At 36.2% G+C, this 23066-nt stretch overlaps 1 protein-coding gene across 1 annotated transcript in view; it reads right to left on the bottom strand.

Moving 5' to 3' along the window:
* Positions 1–23066, bottom strand: part of PPP1R42 (protein phosphatase 1 regulatory subunit 42) — a 49852-nt gene that overhangs the window by 5858 nt on the left and 20928 nt on the right. The window contains exons 5-7 of the mRNA XM_041769283.1: positions 13188–13305; positions 8885–9016; positions 1550–1703 (exon numbers count right to left, since the gene is read on the bottom strand). Coding sequence (XP_041625217.1) covers positions 1550–1703; positions 8885–9016; positions 13188–13305 — 404 coding nt within the window. The remainder of the gene's footprint in view (positions 1–1549; positions 1704–8884; positions 9017–13187; positions 13306–23066) is intronic.

The following is a 23066-nucleotide window of genomic DNA, read 5'->3' as shown; positions in this document are numbered from 1 at the left end:
GCAAGCCTAAGCCACTCTTGGGAATGGGGGTACAATAGTGCAGCAGTGTTGTTCACAGGTCTTCTTTAGGTTAGATCCATTAAGGAATGCTAAGTCACTATCCCTTGACTGGACATACCAAAGAGAATCTAATGACAAACCTACTTTACATTCAGCAAGCAGTTCTGGAAAAAGGAAATCTATTCTGGAGTATGTACACTGGCTCTGATTACTTTCTCAATGAAATATTCTATTGTCCCCTTCATTGTATTGTAATGACTACTGTGATATGGTTGGAAAGGTCAATAGAGCAATCATATTGATTATAAATAAAAAAAAAACTTGACAGAATAATGTATAGAATGTATTAGGATCCGGTTTATAATGCTCGTAGCACTTACACAGTCCACAGTAATTGAGTCATATTTGAGTCTCTAACTAGCTTGTTGTAAGATCTTTGAGATCAGGACTATTTCATTTGAGTTTTTATATTCATATTGCCTAGCATATAGCAGGTACCTATTAATTTTATAAATAAATGAGCTTATTTTCTGGGATGGTTTATCTTTACATTGAAGCAATATCATTTTTTAAAACTAAAAAAGCAGGGGATACCTGGGTGGCTCAGTGGTTTAGCGCCTGCCTTTGGCCCAGGGCGCGATCCCGGAGTCCTGTGATCAAGTCCCGCATTGGGCTCCCAGCATGGAGCCTGCTTCTCCCTCTACCTGTGTCTCTGTCTCTCTCTCCTCTCTCTGTGAGTATCATGAATAAAAAAAAAAGAAAAAAAAATCTAAAATAAAACTAAAAAAGCAATTTTTTTTTTTTTAAATTTATGATAGTCACAGAGAGAGAGAGAGAGAGAGGCAGAGACATAGGCAGAGGGAGAAGCAGGCTCCATGCACCGGGAGCCCAACACCCGGGATCTCGCCCTGGGCCAAAGGCAGGCGCCAAACCGCTGCACCACCCAGGGATCCCCGCAATTTTCTACTCGTTAGGAAACTTAAGAGCTGATTCATGTGGAGCTACATTATGCATATACTCAAGGTTTAGAATAGTGACTCCAACTGATTTTTTAGATCATAAACCCTTTTGAGAATTTAATGAAACTTCTTCAGGGACACCAGATTCAGAACCTTTGATTTGGAGAAGTAGTGAAAGTAGCCTATCTCTGTAATGCTCTGGGTCGCCCCTCCTTTTCTGCTACTAGATGTCCTTGGCATAGTCATCTATTCACTAGTGGACTACCCATCATCAACTAGGCCTCAGGCTCCTTTGATATGATCTCTAGTCATTCAGACCTCTTTGCCTGCTGCTTCTTGGAATGTCCTTAGTCACTTGCCCTATCTCAGTGACTCCCAGCTCTTCTTGAAGTAGCTGTTCCACCACAGCTATGTAATTATTTGGGCACACCAACCATGAACTTTTTTTGTACAGGGGGGTTCTTGGTCATGAAGGATTGAGACCCAAGAATAAGGAGACAGTTGAAGGACCTTCTCTTCCTCTGCGTTGTTGGCGGTGTGTTCCATCTTCCCAAAAAAGGGAAATCACACAAATATTTGAAAGGACCTACCCCAGATCTTCAATAATTTTAGGGTTATCTTCTTGGGAGCTTTCTGCAGATGCATTTCCATTTGGAAGGTATCTATGTATATCAGAGAAAAAAACTACTTTTGGCTTACCCATCTGTAGGTAATTAACTATGTGATGCATTGTTTCAAAGTTACCTGTAGCATACAAAGAATTAAAAAGTTCTGCTTTAAAACTAATAACTGAATTGTAAACCTGGCCTATGACAGCATTAGACTATTCAAAATTACAATTTATGAAATGGAATTAAAGTTAAATAGATCCACAGTAAGACCAATTAAAAATTATTATCACAGACTTTCATGCATAAAAACCTATCCAGGAAAGTTTATGGTCAGCTCTCGTAGCCAAAATGGTTACACCAACATTAATACAAATATTAACTGCCCTTGCATTCTGCTGTTTTTAGTTTTTCAGACTGTTTAACATTTAGGGAGTAGATTACTTATATATAGTTTTTGGAGTATGTTCATAACTTTATTTTGGCACTTAACATTCCACATCATTTTCCTATTGATAGATCCTTCTCCCTTTCCAGCAGTTATTTCCCTTTAAGCGGGAACTGTTTTATTCACCTCTAATTCCAGCGCCCAGCATAGTCCTGTGCACATCCAAAGTACCCAATAAATATTTATTAAATGAATAAGTGAATGCTTCCATAGAAAGCACTACAGAAGCATATGCTAAAAGATATGCATATATTTTGGACTTTGTTAAAAGTGTTTGATTTTTTACAATTATTTAAAAGATTTTATTTATTTATTTATCTGAGAGAGGGGAGAGTGGTGCACACACTCACACAAGAAGGGGGAGGGGAAGAGGGAGAGGGACAAGCAGAATCCCTGCTGAGCCGGAAGTCCAATGCTGGACAGGATCCCATGGCCATGACCTGAGCTAAAGACAAATGCTTAACTGACTGAGCCACCCAGGCATCCCAAAGTGTTTGATTTTGTTTCCGGATTTGGGTTATATGGTGTTATGTGGCTATATTTAGAACAAAATTTCTTATCATAAGATTCTTGAAGTCTGAAGTCATAATCTCTATAAATCTTGTCATAATACCCAATTAGAGCTCCAAACTTACAAGGCTAGCAAAAACCGCATAGGTCAGGAAGTACAAAACTTACTCTTGTTCACTTAATAATGTATTTGGTTGTACAGATATGTCTTTAAAAGGTTCATCTTAGCTCTTCTAGAGACCTGAAGGTGTATTTTAGATTTTAAAAATACATATCTCCTAGACTTTAATTCATGCTTTCCATTTCTTTTGAGTAGTAATAACAGAGCCTTTGTATAAAGACAATAGTGTTAAGTTGTTGGCCACATACCTAAGGACATAGTTATTGTATGCTACATACATGTACCCACAGATGTCACTGATATTAAATCTGAAAGGCTCAGAACTGTGTCATTGTGTTTAGATGGGGATGGCAAATGTGTAGGAGGTGAGAGAGAAGGATATCTGCAAGTGGCTAAGGGAGAATAATTAAGTACTCCTGAGGAAAACTCAGATAGTTTTCTTTTGCGGCTAGTCAGCTTTCAATTTCAATTTATTTTAGTTGACTTTAGAGTTTATTTTTCAAAATAGTAAATCATATAATCTATTAGAATATAAAATTTTTTCATATTATCCTATTTTTTCTGTAGTCCTCTTTTTTTAAAAAAATTATTTACTTGAGAGAGACTTGAGAGAGAAAAAGAATGAGCACAAGCAGGGAGAGAGGCAGAGGGTGAAGGAGAGCAGGGAGCACAACCTGGGGCTCTATAGCAGGACCCTAGGATCATGACCTGAGCTGAAGGCAGACACTTAACTGACTGAGCTACCCAGGTACCCCTGTAGTTTCTTTTTATTTATAAAAATTATATGTTTACATTATCACATATATACACAACTGAAGATTTTCCTAAATTCCCATCAATCTGAAATGAATTTCTAGGTAGAGGAGACATATTATTAACTGTCCTTATATCCAAGCACAGTTCAGCCAGTCACTGCTAAAGTGGTAACTAGAAGCCAAAGTTAGATAATTGTGACTAATCATTGTACCCTGTGCTATCTTTGTGACTTTAGACAAGTTATTTCATCTTTCTAAAATTCAGCTTTCTCATCTATAAAATGGATGTAATAATTATCTTTGCCATAGGTTATAATGATTAAATGCAGGGATGTTTACAAATATCTTAAATGTTTAGCAGAGTAAAAATTATCTTTCTTTTCTTTCCTAATCCCCCTTCTTTGCCTCCTAGAGTGCTTTCTTTTTAAATTATTAATGATTATTATAATAGCAACTACAGCAAAGTATGAAATGATAACTGTACTATGTAACATTCTATATGGCTTTTTTAAAAAATTGTGCTAAGAACATTAAGCATTTTTTGCAATTAAAATTATTAACTTCTTAATTTTAATTCCAGATACTTAGCATATGGTGTTATATTAATTTTAGGTGTACAATGTAGTGATTCAAGAATTCTATATATTATTTAGTACTCATCTGATAAGTACACTTTTTAATCCTGTTCACCTATTTCATGCATCCCTCCACCCATCTCCCCTCTGGTAACTATCAACTTTTTCTCTTTAGTTAAGAGTCTGTTTTTTGGTTTGTCTCCTTTTTTATCCTTTGCTCATTTGTTTTGTTTCTTAAATTTCACATATGAGTGAAATGATACAGTATTTGTCTTTCTCTGACAGACTTATTTTGCTTAGCATTATACTCTCCAGTTCCATCTATATTCACAAATGGCTAGAATTCATTCTTTTTATGGCTGAATAATATTGCACTATATATGTACAACATGTCTTCTTCTTTTTTAAAAAAATATTTTATTTATTTATTCATGAGAGACACAGAGAGAGAGACAGAGACCGAGACAGAGGGAAAAGCAGGCTCTATGCAGGGAGCCTAATGTGGGACTCGATCCCAGGACTCCAGGATCACACCCTGGGCCAAAAGCAGGCGCTAAACCACTGAGCCACCCAGGTGTCCCACAACATATCTTCATCTACTCATCTATCATTGGAAACTTGGGCTGCTCCCATGATTTGGCTCTTGTAAATATCCTGCAATAAACATAAGGGTTCCTGTATCCCTTTGAATTAGTTTTTGTGTATTTTGGGAGTAAATACCCAGTAGTGTGTTTACTGGATCATAGGGTAGTTCTTTTTTTTTAACTTTTTGAGGAATATGGTATTCCACAGTGACTATCCCAGTTTGCATTTCTACCGGTTGTGTATGAGTATTCTTTTTTCTCCACATCTTTGCCAACACTTGTTGTTTCTTGTTTGTTTTTTAAATTTTGGCCTTTCTTAGGGTATAAGGTGATATCTTATTGTAGGTTTGATTTGCATTTCCCTGATGATGAGTACTGTTGAGCATCTTTTCATGTGTGTATTGTTTATCTGTATGTCTTCTTTGGAGAAATGTCTGTTCATGACTTCTGCCCATTTTTTAATTGGATTTTTTTTTTTTGGTGTTGACTTGTATGTGTTCTTTATATATTTTGGATACTAATCTTATATTGGATATGCCATTTGCAAATATCTTCTCCCATTCAGTAGGTTGTCTCCTCTTAGTTGTTTACTTTGATGTAAAGATTTTTTTTTAAGATTTCTTTTTTGAAGATTTTATTTATTTATTCATGAGAGACACAGAGACACAGGCAGAGGGAGAAGCAGACTCCACGCAGGGAGCCTGACGTGGGACTCCATCCCAGGTCTCCAGGATCACACCCTGGGCTGCAGGCGGTGCTAAACCGCTGTGCCACCAGGGCTGCCCAGAAAAATTTTTTTAATGTATGTGGTGGGATGCCTGGGTGGCTTAGTGGTTAAGCATCTGCCTTCAGCCCAGGGTGTAATCCTGGAGTCCTGGGATCGAGTCCCACATCGGGCTCCCTGCATGGAACCAGCTTCTCTCTCTGCCTATGTCTCTGCTTCTCTCCCTCTCTCTCTGTGTCTCTCATGAATAAATAAATAAAATCTTTAAAAAATGAATGTGGTAAGAACACTGAACATGATATCTACTTTGTAAACAAATTCTTAAGTGTACTATAGGTACAACTTTGTACAGAAGATCTCTAGAGTTTATTCATCTTGCTTAACTGAAACTTTATTCCCATTGATTAGTAATTCCCCATTTATTCCTTCCCCTAGCCTCTAGCAACCACCATTCTACTTTTTGTTCTATGAATGTGACTATTTTAGATACCTCATACAAGTGAAATCATGCAGTGTGACTAGGTTATTTTATTTACCATAATTGTCCTCAAGGTTTATTCATGTTGTCACATGTTGCTGAATTTCATTCTCTTTTAAGGCTGAATAATATTTTATTATATTTATATACCATGTTTTCTTTATTGATTCTTCTGTCAGTGGACATTTAGTTTGTTTCTACATCTTAGCTATTGTGAATAGTGCTGCAGTGAACACAGGAGTGCTGATATCTCTTCAAGATATTAATTTCAGTTCTTTTGAATGAATACACAGAACTGGGTATTCTATTGCTAGATCTTATAGTAGCTTATTTTTGAATTTTAATACATTGCCATACTGTTTTTCATAGTGGCCACACCATTTTGCATCCCCACCAACAGTGTACAAGGGCTCAAGTTTCTCTACATCCTCACCAACTCTTATCTTTTGTTTTTTTGATAATAGCCATCTGACAGGTGTGTGTGGTGATACCTCATTGTGGTTTTGATTTGTATTTCCTTGTTAGTTAATGACATTGAGCATTTTTTAAAGATACCTGTTGGCCATTTGTAGGTCTTTCGAGATATTCCTTTTCAAGTCCCTAGCCCATTTTTTAATCTGGTTATTTGGGGGGTTTTTTTGCTGTTGAGTTGTAGGTGTCCTATATATATTTTGGAGCTTAACCCCATATCAGATGTATAGTTTGCAAATATTTTCTCCCATTCTGTATGTTGTCTTTTTACTCTGTTGATTATTTCCTTTGCTGTGCATGAACTTTTTAGTTTGATGTAATACACTTGTTTGTTTTTGTTGCCTGTGTTTTTTGATGTCATGTCCATGAAATCATTGCCAAGACCAATGTCATGAAGATTTCTCCTGTGTTTTCTTCTAGAGTTTCAGAGTTTCAGGTCTTATGCTTAAATTTTTAATCCATTTTGAGTGGATTTTTTGGTATCGTGTAAGATAAGGCTCTGTTTGTATGTGGATATCAAGTTTTCCCAACAACATTTGATTGTTCTTTCCCCCAGTGTGTGTTCTTGGCACCCATGTTAAATTAGTTGACCATTTATGTGTGGATTTATTTTTGAGCTGTTTTGCTCTGTATATCTGTATGTCTGTCTTATGGTAGTACTATACTGTTTTGATTACTATATTTTGTAATATACCTTCCTCAAGGTTGATTGGGTTATGTATGGTCTTTTGTGGTTCCATATGAATTTTAGAATTGTTTTTCAATTCTGTGGACATGCATTAGAATTTTGATATGGACTGTGTTGAATCTGTTGATTGCTTTGGGTATTATGGACATTTTACCAATATTAAGTTTTCTAGTTGGTGAATACAGGATGTTTTCCCATTCTTTTGTTTGTTCCTTTCTTTCATTAGTGTTTTGTAGTTTTCAGTATACAATTCTTTTTTCCTTACTTACTAAATTTATTTGTAGGTATTTTTTCTTTTTTGTGCTATTGTAAATGGGATTGTTTTCTTAATTTACTTTTCAGATAGTTTATTACTGTATTTATACTGCTTTAAAAATTGCTTTTGTTTGTTTTGTTGTTGTTTTGTTTAAAAATTTATTTGTAGGTATTTTTTTGTGTGTGTATTGTAAATGGGATTGTTTTCTTAATTTACTTTTCAGATAGTTTATTACTGTATTTATACTGCTTTAAAAATTGCTTTTGTTAATTGTTACTGGTAACATTACATTATGAAGAAATCAATGAGAATTTTTTTATCAATAAGGATTTTTTTGAGAAAAATGACTGTAATTTTTTAAAATTATAAACCTTAAGGCGTATTATAATTGTCTTGTTGAATTTCGTTGCAGAAGTTAAAAATAAATTAACCGAATTGTTTTCTGAAGTAGGAAGAATCTTGAAAATCTATTAAGATGAAGGAAACTACATTATTTTTAGAATAAGTTCAGTTTTTGGGTGAGGTATTGAATTCTATGAATACTTCAGTATTAATGAGATACTTTTGTATCTTTGGTATAATACTGAAAATATGTAAAATACTGGAATCCTTACCGTGTGTCTGGTTTTGCCCTTCAAAGCCAGCCAGGGATAAACAGAGGAGAAGAAATGCTGCCTGACCACTTAATAGATTTCAGATCTTGGAAAATTCACATTGCTGGCACAGTGTCATCATTCATGGGTATACTGTCAATTCAGAAAGTCCCACTCTTTGAAATGATTTCCCACAGTTTATATGTAATGCACATGATATGGCAAAATCATCAGAGCTCCATGCCTTTCAGCCTCTGCTTCTCCTCACCTCAACTTCCTTGTTTTGGAGCAGCAGAACTCCTAGGATACGGTATCCATGCATAAAGCCTCACTACACTATTACAATTTCTTTTTCCCTATTCCCTGGCCTAATCCCTTTCTATGACCCCATCCCATTAACCTTGAAACAGAAAGACCGTTAGCATTCAAACACTGTCATGGAACAGAGGAAGAGGTTCATTCCAAAGTTGTGGATTATAGAATCTGTGAAGAAGGAATTCTAGGATGCTCCCAAATATGATAGAGATAATCGTTATATGTTCTACTTGGCTGGATTAGTTAGTCAAGGAAAGTTGACTTTCCTTTGTATTGTAACCTTAAGCATATTATAATGAAAATATTCAAGTGTTAGGGCATGTACATAAGAAAGCAGACAGGCCACAGAGTATAGGCCACAGATGTGGTTGTCATACATTTTTATTTTGTATTCTGATGGAAAATGTGATTTTTGCACTGCTAAACAAAAACACTAGTGACTTAGGTTTCACAATTTACATAGCTGATTGTTGTTTCACCATTTGCATAATTAATATCATGCACTTTGCCAGATAAAAAATTATATATTTTCTCCCACCCTCATGTCTCTGTTTTCATAGCTGATGCAAACTCAATATGAACCAAACACAGCTTTTGTTGATAGTAGCTACCATTTTCATATGTAAACATTACAGGTAAAATTTCCTAGGAACTATAAATAAGTTTAAAAAATCTTAAATCAAAAATCTTAACAAATACCTCTTATTTCTTGGCATTTTTGTTGTTGTTGTTGTTGTTGTTGTTGAGGAGAATATTCCTCTGTTAGAAGTGGTCAACTAATGAATGACAGTCTGCTTACTTGTGTGTGAGTTACTTGCATCTTCAGTTTGACTATTCCTTTTCTTGCTGATTTTCTTGGCATCTTTGGATGCTTTCCAATTTATTAGGAATTGTCTTTCCATGTTTCTAATTTCTTTTCCATCAAGAAATTCTATAGAAAAGTATATATGTTAAGAAATGTAATATATAAATATATAGATAATATACATATATATGTCATATATATATGTATATGTATTTCTGGTTTAAGGCATATGAACTTAAATTATACCAGAGGCTGAAATAAATACCTTTTAAAAATTATCTTATTTACACAGCTTCTTTGTTTTTACTGAGCTTTTACTTCTTTTTAATTATTTTTTTCTGATTTCAAAAAGAATATGTGCTTATTATAAACAACTGAAACATGGTAGAAAAAACATAAAAAGACTCTATAATTACTATCCATAACTCTCCTTCCCATCACTGACAAAGATAATCACTGTAAACGATTTGATATATGGTTTTCCTTCTAGGGTCACATGTAAATTATATTGTTATTTTTAAAAACAAAAATGTTGGGCAGCCCTGGTGGCGCAGTGGTTTGGCGCTGCCTGCAGCGTGGGGTGTGATCCTGGGGATCCAGGATCGAGTCCCACATCGGGCTTCCTGCATGGAGCCTGCTTCTCCCTCTGCCTGTGTCTCTGCCTCTTTCTCTCTGTGTCTATGAATAAATAAATAAAATCTTTAAAAAAGTCATATTCAACAGAAATTAGATATTATCTGTTCATTTCCATATTATAGTTGTTCTTAGGAAAAAACAAAATGTATTTTATGTTAAGGTGAATAAGAAATTTTATACATTTAGCATGGTATTATAAAAGTACATACATTAATAATGCTTGTTATATTCTAGGCTTAACCAACTGAGCCACCCAGGGGCTGCTATTATATCTTAGGATATAGGATATGGTAGGGACAACCCACAAAACTGGTCTCTTGGTTTTGTTTCAGCCATATTTATATTTTGTGTCTCTAGAAACTGTTTTGAAAACTGAGCATCTTAAATTACACAGAATAATTTTTATATGCTGTAAGATATTTGGAAAATACAAAAAAGTGGGAAAAGAAAAAAATTAATATTGCTTGTGTTCTACAACCAAAAATAATCACTAAAACCCATTAACAGTATATTTTTAACTTTTTTTTTGTTTTCTATGTGTGTATATTATATAAAGTTGGAATTCTCTATTTTCATAGCATTGTCTTAATTTTTATTGCTATATTGTGATGATTTTATTGTATCTTTCTTTAAACACAAATTTTTAATGGTTGATAGTATTTAATTATATTTGCCTATATACTGCATATACTATAAAATATTAAACTATTCCCTTATAGGACACTTTGTACTATATGTAATCACATGAATACAGGTGGCCTTCATTTGATAAAAAAGACTTTTTTTTTAAGGTTTTATTTATTTATTCACGAGAGAGGCAGGGACACAGGCAGAGGGAGAAGCATGCTCCCCGCAGGGAGCCTGATGTGGGACCCGATCCCAGATCCTGGGAATAATGCCCTGAGCCAAAGGCAGACACTCAGCAGCTGAGCCACCCAGGCATCCCAAGACTATCTCTTTCTAACAAAATTTGCTGTATAGAGGTTTTTTTAAGTAAATATGTATTTTCTCTCATCATCCATGTAATGTCTTCCAGTGGATCCCAGAGTAAGAAAAGAATGTAGTAAAAATTTTTAAATCATGTTCTTACAGGGTGACAGTATCCTCACACTGATTGCACTACTGAAATTATTAATAAATATGATGCATAATACTGTAAGATCCTAAGTACAAAATAAATGAAACTGGAAATATAAACTAGAACCATAAACTCTAGAAGTATAATTGTTTCTACATCTTTTCTCATATATTTCTTTTAACTGAAATTAGTACTCTCCAAATTATAATGTAAGAAATTGGCTAACTGTTCTATTATCAAGCATTTTCATCCTTAAAGCTTTATATTAAAAGTCATTCTTTTATGCTTAGTTTTCCCAACCACTTGGATTTATTGGTATCTTTCCAAATGTGTTTTTATCAGTAATTGTATAATTTGTTAGTGCATTTTTGCGTGTAATATGTGTAAATCAATACATATTTTAAAAATCTGGTATAAAGATAAGGAATAAAAATCCAAATCTTTTACCATCATCCCTTTTCCCTCATGTTTATGTTTCAGACAGAGCCTGAGAAATGACTGTGCCTCAGTAAGCCTGATTTCATCCTTTAGCAAATGATCGTGTAGCTCAGGAGGGGAAGCCAGATAATGGGCATAAGATCAGAGACCTCTGAGATTTGTTTTAATGAATTGTTCTCAACACAAAATTTGTTTCCACTCAGGCTAAGTAAACCAAATGTGTGGCTTGTTATTCTGTTTGGTGAGACCTGAGTTACTTACAAAACAACTTTCCACAGTCCTTATTGGGATACATCAAACGAAGTCCTCAATTCACTTTTTTTGTTTTTGCATTTAAGAAAAAAGGACATGAAAATAATGGCACACCTTGGATGCCTCAGTGGTTGAGCGTCTGTCTTTGGCTCAGAGCATCATCCCGAGGTCCTAGGATCAAGTCCCGCATCAGGCTCTCTGCAGGGATCCTGCTTCTCCCTCTGCCTGTATCTCTGCCTCTCTGTGTCTCTTACAAATAAATAAACAAAAATCTTTAAAAAATAAAAAAAAGGGCAGCCCTGGTGGCCCAGCGGTTTAGCGCTGCCTTCGGCCAGGGGTATGATCCTGGAGATCCAGGCTCCCTGCATGCAGCCTGCTTCTCCCTCTGCCTGTGTCTCTGCCTCTCTCTCTCTCTCTGTGAGTCTGTCATGAATAAATAAAATAATAAAATAAAATAAAATAAAATAAAATAAAATAAAATAAAATAAATTTAAAAAGATACATTTAAAACAAAGGGAAAATAAGACAAGCTAGAACCAAAGAGAAAAGACTGAAGGGACATATATACCAAAGTGCTAACAGATTTATGGTGGAATTATGAATGATATAATTTTATTTTCTATATTTTTATAAGAAATGTATATTAATTTTAGGGGTGACTGGCTGGCTCATTTGGTGAAACATGTGACTTGATCTCAGGATTGGGAGTTCAAGCCCCACGCTGGGTATGGAACCTACTTAAAATTAAAAAATATATATATGTATTAATCTTATAATCACAAAATATGTTTAGAAAAGATTTATTTTTGCAAAAATTGACTAAATCCTATTTATTTGCAGATCAGTACCTTAGCTCCACATCCTTTACTACATCACCTACAGTACTTCCCAGAAATGGTTTCATGAACATAGGAAGATTCTTAATCATCTAACATTAGTTATATTTACTCTGCTGCCTAAGGAAAGTGAACTAATATTGTTGTGTATGGTGGGCAGGAAGGGAAGGAGATGGAGAGTTGGGGGAATGTGCATTGCAGATTCATCTGTACAACTTATAAAAAATACACATGATTGTTCTGGTGTATTCTCTATTTCCTTCCCTTGGCTAGGGATCAGGGGTGGCGAGCAGGGTGTGACCTTTGCATATGTATTTTGAGAAATCTTGGATTTTTCTGATAAAGTCTTTGTCAGCCTCTCCCTCTCCCCAAAGAACCACTGCACTGGCATACTGATTAATTAAGGTTTACAACAGCTATGAGCTTTGAAATGTTTTTGCCATGCATTAGTTTTTATACTCAAGTATAGCATGTCATAGAATTTCAGATATAGGAAACTCTTTAATGAATCTCCTTTGTGAGAAGGAAGTGTTTGTATCTCTGATGTTTTATAACTTGGCCCGTGTTGAAGAGCTGTGGTCCATTACCCCCAGTATAGTGCATAATCAGGGTGTTATTATTTCTAAGGATCTCATAAAGGGCCTCCCTACCTTATTCCCCTTTCAAATGAAAGGAACCCTGTATGTGTCTAGAGCAATTGTCAAGCAATGAAAACTTTGATTAATTTTATCTACGGATCCAAGAACTAAAGAGTCTCTTGGGATCTTCAGAGGATTTGTGCCAATGAGAATTTGACAAAAGGTCAGCAAGTTCTATACATTTTTAAAGAAAGGGTATGTGGTGCCTTAATTATTTCTGAACAACAGATATTTTTCATGGTTTTTTTTTTCTTAATTTTAACTTTTGCTTTCATTTAAAATATTGAATTTAAAGTTGACCGTGTTTGTAGATTCAGACATCATATTCATATTTTTTAAGGCTTGCTGTTAATTAACTAAAACGTTTAACCAGGTCTCTTTCTCTAAGAAAATTATATTAATATAATATAAATGTATACCTAGTGACTTGGACACCAGTATCAGTCTGTCTCTGTATTTGGGTTTGAGACAAACAGGATTTCCATTTAGATCCATTTTCCACAGCTTCATCAATTTGTTCAGTAAAAATTCCAAGTCCTATCAAGAAGAAAAAGCAAAACACAAATATTTCATAATCATCAGCATTTCTTTCATATGAGTTAAACTGTTTTTAAAGTTAATTACTGCTTTTCTAGCTCTAATTACTGCTTTTCTACGTACTTAGAAGGTGTACCATAAAACTTTTTTGGATAAAATGGTCTTTACTACTAATTGATCTTGTACACATCTAGAGGAATAAACTAATCTTTTGGTGAGGGGACAAGGTGGTGAGGGGACACCTGGGTGGCTCAGTGGAGCGTCTGCCTTTGGCTCAGAGCATGATCCCAGAGTCCCGGAATCGAGACCCACATCAGGTTCCCTGCAGGGAGCCTGCTTCTCCCTCTGCCGGTGTCTCTGCCTCTCTTTGTGTGTCTCTCATGAATAAATCTTTTAAAAAAGAGAGAGAATATGGTGGTGAGGACTACAAAGTTAATGAAAATTCTGGAGAATAGCAGCAGGCAAACACCTATGATTCTTCCATTTGTTCTCCTTTAAGCCAAGACCAAAATTATAGTATATAAGGGACAATTAAGAAATACAAGGTATAGATTAATTAATAATGTTCTTAATTGCAAAGCTGAAAGCAATTAGCAATGCATTGCTTGGTATTTTTATTCCCAGTATCATTTCCACACCTTTAAGCTTGATACTGGGGCGCCTAGGTGGCTCCGTGGTTGAGCGTCTGTCTTTGGCTCAGGTCCTGGTCCCGGGGTCCTGGGATCGAGTCCCACATTGGACTCCCCACAGGGAGCCTGCTTCTCCCTCTGCCTATGTCTCTGCCTCTCTCTGTGTGTCTCTCCTGAATAAATAAATAAAATTTAAAAAAAAATAAAGCTTGATACCTTTCAGCCTTGTATATCTTATTTGTATCTCCCATCTTATTCTTTGCTTAATCCATGTTTATTGTTACTTAAATATTTCATTTTCCATTTTTGTGAAAATTTCTTTTGATAAGACTGCATTTATCCTTTAGATTTTAGAAAATCATTTTCTTGTTTATTTTTGTTTTTTTAGAGAGGTTGGGGAAGGACAGAGGGACAAGGAGAGAGAGAATCTTAAGCAGGCTCCACACCTAGTGTGGAGCCCAATGTGGGGCTTGATGTCACAAGCCTGAGATCATGATCTGAGCCTAAAGCAAGAGTTGGACATTTAATTGATTGAGCCACCTAGGCACCCCGGAAAATCGTTTTTGTTTTTTTTGTTTGTTTTTACTGTGAGCTGTGACAACAGTTCCCTTCCACATATTAAAAATGCCCACAAGGGGCACCTAGCTGGCTTAGTTGGTGGAGTATGTGACTCTTGACCCCACAGTAGTGAGTTTAAGCCCCTTGTTGGGCATAGAATTTACATGAAAAAAATTCCTGCAAAATTCTGTCATATCATGGAAGTAACAAATGTGGAATATCCAGATATATGCCTCTACCTACATGAGGGAATGGTGTTTTAGGGGACTAAACACAAGGACAGCTAGGTGGCTGTCTAGGACCCACTACAGAGCATCTGGTAGTAGTTTTCTTAATCTTCTTGAGACCAATGTCTTCCTACATAAAATGGTAAAAATATTTCAGTTCTAGGGATCCCTTGGTGGTGCAGCGGTTTAGCGCCTGCCTTTGGCCCAGGGCGCGATCCTGGAGACCTGGGATCGAATCCCACATTGGGCTCCCGGTGCATGGAGCCTGCTTCTCCCTCTGCCTGTGTCTCTACCTCTCTCTCTCTCTGTGTGACTATCATAAAAAAAAAAAAATATATATATATATATATATATATATATATACACACATATATATATATTTCAGTTCTATCTACTTCATTATTCAACAAAATACTTATTGATTCATGGTCTCAGTTCTGCACTAGACTCTGAGTTATCCAAATAAATAATTTGTGAAAAATTTATTGGAGTTTTTTTTTAAATACAATCCCAGCCTTCCTGGCATTATTGCAAGTCTGTGTCTTCATGTATAAAGTGTGAATAGTTAGGATTAGTTGTTGTGGCATATGAAGTGCCTGGAACAAAGAAGTTTTCTTTTTTTTTTTGGAACAAAGAAGTTAAGTAATATGTTAATTCTCTTTTTGTCTGCCCTACCACCCCTCAGCTAATAACTTCTTAATTTTGGTCAATAGAGAGCAAAAATTATTGTAAGAAAGAATAAGCTTCTGACTTAGTAGTTGATTTTTTTTTTTTTTTAGTAGTTGATTTCTTATAAGAAAGTTTTCTTCAAAAGTTTTAACTTCATCCTTCAGTATTGGAGCTAGATTATGCCCCGTCCGCAGCATTTGTTCAGCAGCATTTGATACAGCCATGATTATTTTATATCGGAATTTCACTGTATTTCTCTTAGTCTAAGAAACTTTAAGGAAGGAATTGTGCATTGCACTTTGTAGTGTTGAATGTGACTCCCATCGTCCAAAAGTTCAGTAATAACAATAATAAGAAAATCTTAAATTTATATAGATAAAAAGAATCCTGTAGAGTTTTGTTAATTGTTCCTCGCTTGATAAATGACCCGCGACACACTCCCTCCAGTGTATGTTTATTTAAGACTAAACTAATCCTGTGCTGAAATATGATTACCCGTTGGATACGCTCTGGTAGTTCATTGCCTTCCTGTCTTTAATAAAATGCTTTCGCTGTCCTGCCCTTCAATGTTACTATAGGGAGCAGACACTTTTCTGGACAGTCTCTGTTTGATAAATGATCATGTCATGCTATCACTTAGAGGAGTGCTGCAAAATACTGAAGAGCTGATTCTATTTCCCATGCAGGGCTGGTGCCCAAGGTCCTGTATAGGCGCCTGCAGTAACTGGCAGTGCTTGCTCTACAATTAATGATGGTCACTGATGAACCTGTATTTGACCAGCATGCTCCAATCTTTATTGGAAATGTCTGGTCCAACTGTCCTAACTAAATCTAAAGACAGCCATTTGTCATCCTCCTGACTGCTTGTCATCATCTGCCTGGGAAAATCTATAATTTTTGGCTTGTTTCTGACTAAACTGTAGAGTGAATAAATTTATCTTTGGGTTACTCTGCTTGTCAGGATCAATATTGAGCAGAGGTTGAATAAATTAGAAACTGGAAAAACATGACAGGCCATAGTGGTTTGTTCGTTTGTGTCTTATAAATCAAATACTTAGTTTATCTAAGAGGCAAGCACATCAAATTTTTTGTTTCCACCATTCATTCTGAAGATGCTCTACCTCATGATAAATGGTCATCAGAAAACCAATGAAGTAAATCACTAATATATCTGACTGTGAAATGAACTTTTCAGATCATTTTATTGATTTATCAAACTTTGTAGACATAAAAACTATAGGTAAAGATGATTTTTCTAATGTTACTGTTCTTTCAAGTTTTTACACATTTTTGTATCCATGATATTATATGGCTTTATCTGTCATCAAGGCATATAATGTTGGCCCTAGTGAAGTTCATGGCTCATCACCTGCTTGTCGAAATGGAAGTTTTATTGTAAATGGCCAGTGAGGTTTTAATATTTTAATACATTGATGTATACTTATTTAAAGGAGTTATGGGGGAAAATGCAAAGAAGTGTTAATCAAAAGTAAATGTCCTTTAAACTGGAGCCCATTTAAACTCTGAAATAGGGCAGCCCCGGTGGCTCAGTGGTTTGGTGCCACCTTCATCCCGGGGTGTGATTCTGGAGACCTGGGATCGAGTCCCACATCGGACTCCCTGCATGGAACCTGCTTCTCCCCCTGCCTGTGTCTCTGCCTCTCTCTCTCTCTGTCTCTCATGAATAAATAAAATAAAATCTTTAAAAAAAAATAAACTATGGAATATTGTTTGGCGTAAAACCTCTCTTTCTCCTTCTCAGCAGTTGCCTTTGCTATCAGTTTTATTGGAGAGAACTGGGTCATTGCCCACAGAATTTTCTCAGTTTTCTGCCTTTGGTCTCACACTTCTTCTAGCCCTCTTTCCTATTTTTTATCAGCAAAGAAAGAGCCACACCTCTTTTTTTCAAGTTATTCAGCCCTCTTGATCTTTTCCCTTCTCTTTTTGGGATCTTCTTTCTCTTGGGTTTCCATTTCCAATCTCTCCCTCTCCTATGGCTTTTATCCTATCTCTTACCTACTGTCGCTACACTTCTTCAAAGAGTAATACAGAGCAGTGTTTCTTAAATGTTTATGTGCTTAAGAATCACCTCAGGATCTCATTTATTAAATGCGGGCTCTGATATGTTTGGTCTGGAGCAGAAGCTGAGATTCCGCATTTCTGATGCTGATGTTCCTGGTCCTAGGACCACATTTGGAGTTATAAGGGTCTAGGCCACTGACTGTGCTTCCCAACCTTCTGAATAGGCTTTGTTCACTGAATGAGGCACTGCTAACCTCGTCACTAGCTATACATTTCCAATCTCGGACTTTTTCAGTTTCACTTCTTTGGAGCATCTTACCTTACCATCCCTAATGGCTTTGTGATTCCACATTTTTGCAGGCTCCCAAATCCTGAATGAATCTCTGACCCCACAAGTAACACACTTCTGACCATGGAAATCCCCAATGTATTAACAAGCTGTTTTATAAAAGTTGCTTTTGAGACTAGAGAAAACATTTCATAAAAAAGAGCTATACTGGGTGGACTGTTGCCTGAGTTGGCCCATGGAAACAATGTATTTAGTTGAGAAAAAGCCCAAGGAATATCTGTGCAGTGACTGTGCTATAAAACTTCTCCAAGTGCATCATCATGTTTCCTGAGCATAGTTTCCTAGAGAAAATAGGAGCAGGTAGTGGCAGACACTCGGGTTTCATCAATTCACTTGCTTCCTTTTCTATAATCTACATTTATTCCTTTCAAACTTGTTTCCTTCCCTGGATCACAGCAGACTACAAAATCATGGCTAGAAAAGCAATTGTCTAATCCACCATGATCTCCATTTATGTGCAGTTCATTTATAGAAAAGGAATAGCTACGTTGATGAAAATAGTAAAATATCTGTTATACTGAGGAAGGAAGGGTCATCTGTACATGACAGGAAGAACCAGATTTTATGGGAAACTACATTGAACATTTCAGCATATACTCTTTCCTCCCATATCTAGGCAGTCTCATTCATGATGGCAGTTTAAGTGATCACATAATCAATATGCTGAAGATACCCACATTCTTCTGTCCATTGAACTCTGGCCTTATATATCCAATTTTCCATGTAATATTTTCTCTGGAACACTACAAAGGCACCTCAAACTCTACATGACCAAAAGTCATGATCTTCTCTCTCTCCCCTGAACCCAACTCTTGAGTTTCCTATTTTCTGTTGTGCAAGGTAGAAGCCAGAGAATCATTATTGACCTCTGCCTCTCTTTGATGCTCCATATTTCCAACTCACTACCAAGTTATTGATCACTCTATTTCTGAAACAAGAAAGAGCTTCTACTCACTTCATTTCCACTCCAACCAAGAGCTTCTTCTCACCAAGAGCTTCTACTCACTTCATTTCCACTCCAACTCTATTCAAGTTTCTACCATCTCTTAACTAGTCTAGCCTTTTCCACTCTATTCTCCCCACTGTAGCTATGCTGGTCTTTCCAAAATATTACTCTATTACTATTTTACCCCTTGCTTAAAACACCTTCAGTGATTTCTCATTGTTCTTAGGTTAAAGACAAAACTCTATCATGACCTAGGTAGCCCATCTACCTATCAGCCTCTATTTGTAGTATGCACTACCTTCACTCTCTCTGCCTCCTGTTCTCATCTTTACTATGCTTTCACCTGCTCCAGGGCCTTTGCACATGCTATTCTCTATCTGGTAAACCCTTCTATTCTCTCAGAGCCAGGTTTAGCAATCCCTTCCTAAGGGAAGCTTCCACTCAGTGCCCTAAGGCAAATCCCACTGGTGGAGGCCCTCAGAGTCATATACTTTTTCATTGTAGTATTTGCCATAGGTGCAATTTTACGTTTGTTTTTGGGTGATTATGTGCTTAATGTTTCTCTTCCCCTCAAGGGTGAGAGCTCTTCAAGACTAGAAACTATATCTGTTTTTTGTTCACTCTCATTTCCTCCATTGTCTAGCAAGCACTACCAGATGGTGGTTGTTATGAATGAATGGAGAAGAGAAATGAACAAATGCATGCATAAATCAATGGATTTGATGTTAGGAGGAGGACAGGAATTAAAAGGAGAAATTGTATGAAGGCACTTTGAAAAATTTGCTCATTAGAGGGGCCACAGATATAGAAAGAGGAAAGACAGGATTTATCTTCCGTTCTTCTATTTCCTCCTCTAGTCCTCTGCCACCTTCCCCTCCCCTCCCTGTAACTTCTTTGGCCCAAATATCTGCCCTGGACCAATTTTGGACGAGGGAATAAGAGAAATGAGGGCAGGGTTAGAGGATCTTGGGGAAAGGAGTCTTTGGCAACTGTGGGTCTGTAGAAGTGAGAGGGAAGGGAATGAAATCTCAAGTAGCAGGAAGCTTCTTCCAGGTCAGTATCCTGTGCCTCTGCCTCTAACGTTAGCCACTCTCCTGGGGCTCTAAGACCTCCAGTAGGCTAGGGCATGGGCATTGTTTGGGAATGCCTATTTTTGTCAGCGATCCAGTTCTCTTTCCTTTTTCCTTTTCTTATTCCTTCTACAGAGCTCCAGGATTTTCAGTTGCCCTGCCAATATTTTTGTTGTTGTTATATCTTTTCCTTTTTAATTTTTCTTAAATATCTTTCTCACTACTCAAACCAGAATCTTGGAAGATTCAAAGTTATTTAACTATCCTAAAAAAACGTTATTTTTCCTTTTCTCTTATTTCATGTATTTTCTGTAGGTGTATACAAGGAATCTATGGATGTCCATATAAAAACAGCTTTTCTAAGTGCTAAAAACCTTGGGTAATTATAGGGTTTTTGTTAGGAGTCTCTAATGATACCCACTTCTTTTTCCCCATGGCACAAAGCTGTCTGTTGCTGAAGACTTTTAGGATGGATGTCAACGACCTTGTTTGGCACATTGAGCTTTCTCTCCCATGGCGCACAGGGTTTGATGTCAGCAGTGTTGGGGCAACTTCAAACAGCGAGCATAAAGAATGGAAAAATAAAAGCCAGAAAAATGGAGACACTGACTCCATTAATATATACCAAGAAACAAGTTAATATTTTCCTGCTAAACTTCAACATGTCCTTTTACTAAGGCATTGGAAGATGATTTGAAATGGACCACAAGAGTACATTTTATTTTTTATTGTTTCTATCATTTTTAAATTAAAATTCAATTTAGTTAATGTATACAGTAGTATTGATTTCAGGAGTAGAATTTAGTGGTTCATCACTTATATATAATACCCAGTGCTCATCCCACCAAGTACCCTCTTTAATGCCCATAACCTATTTAGCCCATTCCCTCACCCACCTCCCTTCTAGCAATCCTTAGTTTGTTCTCTATATTTAAGTCTATTACGGTTTGCCTCCCTCTCTGTTTTAAATCTTATTTTATTTTCCTGTCCCTTCTTCTATGTTCATCTGTTTTATTTCTTAAATTCCACATGAACGAAACCATACATCTGTCTTTCCCTGACTTATTTTGCATAAACACTCTAGTTCCATCCATGTTGTTGCAAATAACAAGACTTCATTCTTTTTGGTTGCTGAGTAATATCCCATTATATATAATAAAATATAATATAAATTAAAAATTATATATATAATATAATCCCAATATATATAACCCCGCAGACATCATCTTTATCCATTCATCAGTCAATAGGCATTTGGGCTCCTTCCATAAGAGGGCTATTGTTGATAGTGCTGCTATAAACATTGGGGTGCATGTATTCCTTCAATTCAGCATTTTTGTATTCTTTGGATAAATACCTAGTAGTGTAATTGCTGGGTCATAGGGTAGTTCTATTTTTTTAACATTTTGAGAGAGGAACCTCCACACTGTTTCCAGAGTGGCTACACCAGTTTGCATTTCCAACAACAGCACAAGAGCATATTTTAAATTAACCCTAGGCAAGTCTATATTCACTCTTCCAAGAAGCTATGCAGGGCATTTTAAATTGCTTGTTTTCTTGCCAGAAGTAAAAGAACTTGAAATTTCATCTACACTCCCTTTCCTCCCTCTCTGTGGGAGGAAAAAGCAACTTTTTGCATAGCCCAGCCTCTGGAACTTGCTGTTTTGTTTTGTTTTGTTTTTTTAAGATTTTATTTATTTATTCATGAGAGACACAGAGAGAGAGGCAGAGACACAGGTAGACTTCATGAAGGGAGCCCAAGGTGGGACTTGATCTCTGGTCTCCAGGATCATGCCGTAGGCCGAAGGCGGACCACTCAGGGATCCCCTTAAATTCCTTCTTCAGATGGTTGAATATTTTTTATTGTTCATTTATTCATTCATTCTGTAAACATATAGTAGGTGCCTGTTACATGCCAGGCACTCACTGGGCTGAACTCTAGGTCATTCTGAAAGCAACAAAAATTCCTTGTCTTAAATTCTCTCAGTCTAATGGGGGATATGATGATGTATGATAACAATTCTGTTAACAAGGTGTTCCTTACCAATCATTCAGTCATTTTTAAAGTAGATTTTTAAAATCAAAGCAATGCAATAAACACTTTTAAGAAATAAGACCGTAGGGTATATAACAAAACTTAAAGAGTACTTGGGGGCTTATAACAAAACAACTTTCAATTTCTACAGCTATTCCTACACTATTCTACAGCTATTCCTTCACTTACCTCCACAATACTAAATAACAGCCACTGTTTATTGATTTGTAAATCTTAGATATTTATCTACTGAATTCCTACTGTGGAACGTGATGATATAATTCTCATAAGTACCACTCCAACCCCAAACTTCCCTCCCCAGTCCTGTCAATAGAGTTATATTAAAGTTGTTAATCTGGTTGGTATTTATTGACTATATAATTCAGCTCACTTAAATATCATTCAAAGTTGAATCACATAATACACTATATAATTGCTTTTTATTTTTCCTGAAGTTAAAAATTAGTTGATTATTTGTCATTTTTCTATGTATCAATTCAGCTGGCTGCAATCTGGGCTGGTAGCTGTTCTAAGACTTCACTTGAAATTTCCTTCATATTCATTCTGGGAATTTCTTTAGCCTTTCTCCTGTTTCCTAGATCCTGTGTCTTCTCTTTTCCTAATTTTCTGTTCTGTTTAGATGAAATTAATTTTTCAAGAGCTGTCTGAGAAAGGGACATGTTTTTTTGAAAGCTTGTATGTTCAAAGATATTTTATAGGGATGCCTGGGTGGCTCAGCAGTTAAGCGTCTGCCTTCGGCTCAGGGCATGATCCTGGAGTCCCGGGATCGAGTTCCACACTGGGCTCCCTGCATGGAGCCTGCTTTTCCCTCTGCCCGTGTCTCTGCCTCTCTCTTTCTCTGTGCCTCATAAATAAATAAAATCTTTTAAAAAGAGATATTTTATGCCATAGAGTTGATTGAAAAATTGATGGAGTATATAATTCTAGATTTAGAATATTTTTATCTCAAAAATTGGGGACATTATTCTACTATCTTCCAAATAGAAAGATCTGATAATTCTGGTTCCATTTTGATTTTTTGTATTATGATCCTTTTTTTCTCTGTGAGATTCTTTAGGAACTCTTTACTCCTGGTGTCCTAAAAACTTTTAAGGATGGACTTGGATGTGGGTCACATTCCATTCACTGTGCTGGCATTTGGGAGACAATTTCAATCTGGAAATTCATGTCCTTTGATTTTGAAGTTTTTATAATATTTGTTTAAAATTAACTTTATGTATTTGTAATTTACATAC

This window comes from Vulpes lagopus, chromosome 9 (genome assembly GCF_018345385.1).
Source record: "Vulpes lagopus strain Blue_001 chromosome 9, ASM1834538v1, whole genome shotgun sequence".
In the NCBI taxonomy this organism is placed as follows: Eukaryota; Metazoa; Chordata; class Mammalia; order Carnivora; family Canidae; genus Vulpes; species Vulpes lagopus.
Note: the sequence above shows the minus strand (reverse complement) of the source record. Positions and strands in the feature narration are given on the sequence as shown.